The sequence below is a fragment of the Miscanthus floridulus genome, chromosome 4, assembly GCF_019320115.1.
Source record: "Miscanthus floridulus cultivar M001 chromosome 4, ASM1932011v1, whole genome shotgun sequence".
NCBI lineage: Eukaryota > Viridiplantae > Streptophyta > Magnoliopsida > Poales > Poaceae > Miscanthus > Miscanthus floridulus.
This window is the reverse complement of record NC_089583.1, coordinates 2,897,987-2,905,891: the sequence shown is the minus strand read 5'-3', so window position 1 is coordinate 2,905,891 and position 7,905 is coordinate 2,897,987. Positions and strand designations below refer to the sequence as shown.

Here is a 7,905-nt window from a genome sequence, read left to right as displayed (position 1 = left end):
GGAAAGCAAGCTCCTACCATCCGACATCTAGTTACGAACATGCCAAAATTTTCCTGTTATCTAAACACCTACATGCATGTCACCATCTACCACGAAATCCCCAGGCCAATATACGTATTTTTGTAATATATAAATCATGTGCAGGTCCAAAACTTCATCATATATATCTATTTATAAAAAATGAGGCTCTCATGCCTCATGGTCACATATACCATCAGCAGCACAATGCAAGAGCGACTTTATTTATATTTTTCCCATTAATTAATTTACTTACTAGAAGTCGAAATTTAATTAATACTATTTACACAAAGTCACAAACCATGTTTAAAGTAAACTGCACCCTCTCACCAAAAGCACTTGATTCAAGGGTAACTGACCAGTAATAAAGCATATGCTGATATACGCATGCATCTCAGTTGGTACGTACATGCTAGCTGGAGACAAGATTACACGGCGGGTTACCCTTTCTTGCAAACATAACAATAGTTTAGCTTAATTGCTGCTGCTGCCATGAACTTACGCTAGGGTTCAATCAATGGTGAGCAATCACTTGCAGGAGCACGCCATTGCTCGCAATCGATGGGACAGGCACGGCAACCATATGGTACTCGTTCGTCACGATTCATGACGAGAGAGGTCGATGAGCTATCGCCCTCTGCTTATGCATTGAGGTGGCTCAGCATCCATGGCGGCAGACCCGCGATGCGGAGCTGCGCTTGCTGCTGCGCCTGCCCTGGCGGAGGCTGCTGCTGCTGCACCGCCGCAGCCACCTCTTCACCTCTCTCTCCGATTGTCAACGGCGGGAAGCTGATGCATGCATACAACACCAGCAGGCATGAGATGACGTTGACCAATTGAGGCAAGGACTAGTAGAAGTGAGCATAGAAGTGTACCAGATGTTTTGTGGAGGCGGCAGTCCCTGCTGATCCTGCCTCATCATGAAGGAGGATGATGATGAGCTTGTCTGGGCCTGGGTCTGTGTCTGCTGGTCCCACTGCACCTGCTGCTGCTGCCTGCTCGCGGCCGCCTTCTGCCTCTCTGCAAGCTACACAAAAGAGGAGACACATCAAACCCTTCTGTTGACTGTTGACAATGCAAATTGTGCAGTATTTGGCAGCTTACTTCCTTCTGTAGAGCCTTGTTCTCCTCCTGCAATGATCTCTCCTGCACAACACAACAGTACCAACAGTCATTTCTGCACGAGCAATTTAGTGTGATGGCAGTTCAGATGCAGAGCATTCTAAACCACAAATCATCAGCAGGTAAATGGCCACTCCAGTGCTGTTTTGTTTTGTAGGCCTGTGTGTAACTCCAGGAAAGTTTTTCAGCTTTGGTTACCTTCTTCTGTAGCTCAGAAATAGACTCCGCCATAAGGTGGCTCTGCACATCCAGACATGGATCAGGTTGTCAGTAGTCAATACATACCCGATTTTACAGCAGCAAACCATTTAGAGCAGTAACACAAACATTGGCTATACAGGAAGAAGAGATTCCAGGCTATAAATTAAGCAAAACTACTGTTACTACCTTTCTTGATCTGATGTGCTTCAGTGAGCTCTCCAGCTGCTGCTCTAGTTGTTGGAGCTCTTTGGGATTCAAAGACTCTAGATCCTCTCCCATCAGGTGCCTGCAAGACACAGATTATTTTTTTCTTGCACTACCTATATATATGCATACTACAAAAGATAGTTTCTTTAGGAGAAGTACAGTAACAGGGTGATACTAGTTCCAAATTATTCAAAATCCAAATCACCATCAAAGCTATTACTTGTGGCATTTTTGTATGGTCTCAATTTTAGCCTTCAGTTTCCTGTATTCGTGGCACCAATTTCCCTGAATTAGGAAAATAAATTCTGTCAGAACTGCTTTAGGAATTAGCAGATAATGGATGACCTGAGGACAGTGAGAAACAAACATATATATGCAAGTTAAGGTTTTTCGAACTGAACAAAAGTTTGGCCACTGCAGTCAGTTACTTAACATCAGTTTTGAAAATTAAAAATAAGAGCTGACAGGTAGACAGGGCTTTCAGGAATTCAGCTTTACCATATGCTTATCTTAATATTGGTGCAGTACATTGAAACACATTAGCACTTGCATTCTCATCAGCAGGCGAAATAGGAATTTTCATATGATGATATTTACAGTACAAGAAGAGCAGAAATGAACAGTATATACAAAATTAATAATTATATTTTTACTCATAAAAAGAATTTTTCTACCGCAGATGCACATGAGAAAAATGAGAAATAAGAACAGAATGGACACTTCAGTGCAAATAAGGGTCATCCACAGAAATAATTATCATCTATAAACATAACCATCCTATTTTTTATAGACAAAAAATATCATCACAGTATTGTCAAAAGCAATCGTCATAATTCCAGGATTTGTTGATGTGGACTAAAGTAAAGAAAATCACATGATGAGTAGTTTAAAGAATTTATGATGATTTTTTTATGAAGGGGCGTCATATTGACAGTGTAAATGAGAAGGGAAACGAGGAGCCTGATTTCTGATAGTATCACAAGCATCTAGACGGATTAAAGCTAGACGTAAAATTCAGATCGTATCATTGTGTCAGGCTTAGGCAGCGAGACAACCTGACGATGATCAGAATACACTAATTTCTTCTTAGTTAAGCATAAGCAAAGATCAGTCTGGAATGAAATGCAGGGCACATCATTAGGCTCCTCTGCTCCTATGTAAATTTACATTGGACAAAATTAACATAGTGCTATGCTGCAAGACAGTTCAAGTAATAATTTCCACCTATATATGCAACAAGACCTATGAATCAACATTGAGAATGGAAAAAGGAAAAAAAGACTCTGATGAATGTGTCTTTGTAATTAGTTCATATTTGATGACCATATATATGCTCTTTTAAAAATGGGGAATATATATCAAGTTAATATAAGGTAGACAGTTTTTAAAAATATTTTAGACTAAAAATCTGTAACACGATATTCCCTTTATTTTGCAATAAGAGGAAGAGATCAAGAACCAAAAATTAATATAGAGAGCAATAGCAACTTAGAAAACATAGCATCATCATAGTAAGGTTATAATATTTGCAACATTGTACCCCTTTGGATAGGGCAGGAAGATTAGTGACACAATGTTGAACTCCGATAAAACACAGTACTACCATCCCTAGCTTGCAATGTTTTGACTTGCCTCAGCAAGCTAAAACATGACAATTTTGATTGTTTCTGCATTTTTCCATAAAATTATAGAAAACATAGACCATAAATAGAGCCAACGGACATAGCCTATTATTTTTAGAGGCGTGACTTAAATTAGCAGACTTATAAAGAGTTATAGTTATCACTGAAGGTGGAACACATTTAACTTCAAATTTTGATGACTGTACATTTAAAATTACAGCACTAGTATTTATCCAAATATACAAGATAGATGATTAAAAAATGTAGAAAAGTTTTAGTTATGCCCACGTACACACAGGCACATTTAACTGTAAGACAATGTTATCACTTCGTATTAAGTTCATAGATACAACAACACAAGTTTAGAATATACTGCAGCTACAGGCAGTCAATGAATAACTTAGTATAGAAATCCTTAAATAAATACACAGGAAATGCATTTAATATTATTTGAATGTTAACATTCAAATGAGTTACCAGAGGTTCTGTCAGGTGTCAAGACTTCAAATGGACAGAATGTAATGATGTTGTGGCATCATGTACACTTTCCAAAACTTGGGATCCACCCACAACGTGGTTTTGTAAGCTTAAAAAAAAAAGGTATAACAGAACCACAACTAGTTGCTCATTTTTGCATATGCTATTTTGACCATAAGATGAGTCCAGGTAATTAGGCATATCCTCTTACATATATGTGAACGTTCAAAGGTCCAGTTGATAGTATTTAACATAAAATATAAGGCCATCCTAGTATCCTACAACCTTTTATTAGGTTAATCTGTATTGAATGAAGCCTATTGTTTTGTTCAAAAAACACAAGAAAATTTACATATATATTGACACATGTGAGCGATCTTACTCATACAAAGCGTAGGATAATAATGAAAGCATTGGCGGCTTGGCACTTGAAACAAAGTAAGGTGCATCTCAAATTTCACAACCTATGATCTTACCTCACTTTCAGATTCAGCTGAAATAAGAGCCTTTTCAGCATAGGAATATCGGTCATAGCGTTCGAGAATTTTGTCCATGCTGAAAAAAGGAAATAAGAATGTTAAATCATTTCTCTGGAAGTCCTTGAAATAATCTAGTGACTGGATTATGCATTAAACCTCAGATCATTGCAGGGATAAGTTTTTTTTTTTGAAAAAAAAGGATAAGGAGAATTTTGAGGGCATATTCCTTTTTTGGAAAAGCAATCCTGCACGAAAGCACAAACATGCAAGTACTATATCATCACCTATTTTGCATTGCAATAGAGAAATGTACTCAGCGTCAACAAAATTTTATTTGTAGAGCAACCATGATGCATGCTTACATGCAATCCAACAAGTAAGCCAACGTCCAGTATCTTACAAATAAAAAACAAGCTAAAATGGAAATTGCAAAAAAGCTATGTCTCGAGTTAATTGCCATTTCTTTCGTCCTATCTTAATAATTTCAGATCTGAAAGTACCATTTGGGTTTACAGGATTTTAATTGTTTATTTAAACAGCACCAGTACAGACCTAATTTACTTTGCAACCAGCATAACATCCTGGTAATAGAGCTTCTTTTATAGAACTATGTTAAGAACAATAATCAGTACAACAACAACAACAACAATATAGCCTTTCAGTCCCAAGCAAGTTGGAGTAGGCTAAGAACACTAATCAGTAATTACAAACAATGCATGTTCTATCATTAGGAAGTCAGGGAGATTAGGTATGTATGGATGTGGAATGCTTGAAGAAGTACACAGTGCATGTGATATTGGTTTAGCCAGTACAGTAAGGTCAGTAATGATGCATTCCATCTTAGCTAAGCCAAGATAAGTTTGATCTGGAGACTGACTGCAAGGCACTTATTTTAGTAGTTGAATGACTTAATAAAGTGCTAAAAGAAGAAAATTGTAGAATACAAACTCCTATGCAGACATCATGTACATGGAAGATAATGGTTTACTGAGTTCCCAACCAGTGCTACTACAAAACTGAGTCAAACCAAAGTTTAATGAATATACACCACTAGCCGTGTTACTCAAACTACTAGCTGTAGTTTCACCTGACCCTGGCTAGCTAAGAAGGCAGAAAATAATCTGCTGCTCAATTACACAAATAGCAATTACCTCCATATGAATGTGTAACACGTCCATACAACTTTTCTAATAAAAGTGCATGCAAAGAATATAATTAATGATGTAGAGGATAAAGCACTATTGCATTTTACCATTGGTAGCATGCCACATAAATGCTTTAAAAGCCAGAAAATTGAGTAGAACTTAGTGTGAAGAGAACATTGAGGGGGGAAAAGGAAAGTGAAGAAACAGAACTCATCAGTACCTCACAACTTTACTATATTTTTAGAATACAGCACCACAAAAACCGGATGCACATCAAGATAGATGCACATAGTGTTTGTAGTACAACTCGAATACTGTTGTAACGTAGGGGTAAGAAACCCATTACTTTTGGGTGAAATATGATGCAGACAGCAAGATTTGCTGAACTTATTGCTTACTTGGCACACCGCGGTTTAACCATATACACTAGTCAATGGAGGATCAGAAATGACGAACATGTCCAAAGGAAAAACTGAATATATTTTTCACACATCAGAAGAAAAAAACAGCATTTTTTCACGGTCAATGAAGAACAGCAGATGGAAGTGAAAGAGACGATGGTTTGTAAAGCAGAAACAACATGAAAGGGATGCAAGAGAAGAAACGGCCGAGAAGACGAACAACAGGATACGAAAGAGGCAGATCTAATCATCCCTCTTCGATCATGTGTTGTGGCGTTCAGATTAAAGATTATTCCAAAGGGGGTTCATTATTTGCAGTAGTTTTGAGCCAGCGAGTGAAGAGTAATTACGCCAGCATGCAGCTCGTGTTTTTAGGCATCAAATTAATTACATGCATGCGTGATTGGGGACGACCTCCTCGGAACATGTGATACTTTTTTTTTTGTTTAGAAAAAAATGGGTGCATGTGATTAGTGATGGTTAATTAATTATACGATGGAGCGGAAATCGAAGAGGCCCGGATTAATTAAGAAAGATTTTCGGAATCCCGGAGTAAATAAAATACGCATGTGAAGTACAAATCGGGCGACAGGAACGATGAACAAACGGAAAAGGGTTTGCAGTATAAGATTAAGATTAAGATGAGGAAGCAAGATCTGATTGCGTGATGTAATCTAATATCAGATAAAAGCAAACCCTGCATCAGCAAAAGCTTATAAAACACGGAATTAGTAAAACGAAACGAGTGGAGTCACCAATCCCCAAAAAGTAAAGCGTATGCATCTGCAGTTGCAGGGAACAAGAAAGCAACAGAAAGCGCGTGGCGCAGGCAAGGTAGCAACAGATGAGGAACTGGTGAGCTATTAATGGCGGGTGGGCGAGATTTCCCGAAACAAGGAAGCAGCTAGCAGAGCAGATCGACGCAGGCAGCATGAAATGATCGGCTGTAGCACTATTAGAGAAACAAAGAAAGCAAATAAGGCAGCACACACCCACACAGCAGGCTGGTGCCAGCAAACTGGCGATAGATGAAACTGGAGAGGCAGGCGTGGACCAGACAGCAGACCATGGTGGCCAAAAACGGCAAGCGCGGCAGGAGCTTTCGTGCCGGGAGTCGGCAGCTGCGAGCCAAAAAGGGCAACGCGAGGAGACCACAGCCAGCAGGTTGGTGGCATGGCAAGCATGGCATACACACAGCAGCAGCAGCACGAGCACAGCAGAAAGATCAACTGATGACTAACGAATGGACCATACTGACCGACAGACAGGCAAAGTATTCAATCCAGCAAAACACACAGGAATTAATATATGGAACTCGGGAAGGAAGAAATGAGCAAGCATCAGGAGGAGAATGAATTGGAAGGCCGCGGTGGCGGCGGGGGAAGGAGCAGGATCGATGTGAGCCAGAGATGATGGTCGTACCGGGAGTCGGTGGCGTACTCATAGAGCTTGCCCTTGGGGGAGAAGACGACGACGGCGACCTCGGCGTCGCAGAGGACGGAGATCTCGTGCGCCTTCTTGAGCAGCCCGTTCCGGCGCTTGGAGAAGGTCACCTGCCGGTTTATCTTGTTCTCTATCCGCTTCAGCTGCACCTTGCCGCGCCCCATCGTCGCTTGCCTGCTCCGATCTGCTGGGCGCTTGCTGCTTCGTCTCTTCTCTCGCTCCTCCGATCGATCGATGCGGCAGCGGCCGCCGGCGAGGTTGAGGCGAGGCAGGTAGGTAGCTAGGTAGCTTTAAAGAGAAGGTGGGGGTGGGAGATATGAGGAAGGGGAGAGGAGGAGAGGGATCCGGCCTATCGCGATCGGTGGTGGAGGAGGGGGTTTTTGGGGGCAGGCTGCTGTCGAACTCCGATTGGTCAAGGCCCGCACGGGCCCACCTCGTCAGCCTCTCTCTCTCGCTGACGCGCTTGCTGCGGCTGCTGCGCTTCTCTCTCTTTCTCTTTCCCCGGTGGCGCTACTTATAAATAAATATTTTAAAAGAAAACAATGCGTTGAAAATATTGGAAAAAGGAGAAAAAAATTGGGGGTCTCGTCATCGGGCAACGTGGGAGCGAGCTCCTCGTACGGTCGAACAACAAAAAAAAACACATGCAAGCCTATTTTTCCAACGTGGAATGTGGATCTCTCTTCACATTTTCTTTTATAATATATTATATTATATCATATATTATTTTTCCTGTTCAGTTCCTAGTGCACATTTGGGCACGAAATTAATAAAAAGACAGTCGGCGACG

General features: G+C 40.7%; 1 protein-coding gene across 1 annotated transcript; it reads right to left on the bottom strand.

Moving 5' to 3' along the window:
• Window positions 1-238: 238 nt before the first annotated feature.
• Window positions 239-7,411, bottom strand: LOC136549331 (MADS-box transcription factor 15-like). The gene is made up of 8 exons (XM_066540569.1): window positions 7,095-7,411; window positions 4,124-4,202; window positions 1,769-1,833; window positions 1,528-1,627; window positions 1,339-1,380; window positions 1,123-1,164; window positions 894-1,045; window positions 239-807 (listed from the first exon to the last, which is right to left on the bottom strand). The coding sequence occupies exons 1-8, from the start codon at window positions 7,277-7,279 to the stop codon at window positions 660-662; spliced, it is 813 nt and encodes a 270-aa protein (XP_066396666.1). The 5' UTR covers window positions 7,280-7,411; the 3' UTR covers window positions 239-659.
• Window positions 7,412-7,905: the final 494 nt, after the last annotated feature.

What these genes read in the sequence shown, in the direction of transcription:
- LOC136549331 (XM_066540569.1), bottom strand. Translation starts at nt 7,279, where the DNA reads ATGGGGCGCGGCAAGGTGCAGCTGAAGCGGATAGAGAACAAGATAAAC. An exon ending in CAGCTGAATCTGAAAGTGAG is followed by an intron (nt 1,834 to 4,123) that starts GTAAGATCATAG and finishes TTCCTAATTCAG; the next exon opens with GGAAATTGGTGCCACGAATA. An exon ending in TTTCTGAGCTACAGAAGAAG is followed by an intron (nt 1,165 to 1,338) that starts GTAACCAAAGCT and finishes TGTGTTGTGCAG; the next exon opens with GAGAGATCATTGCAGGAGGA.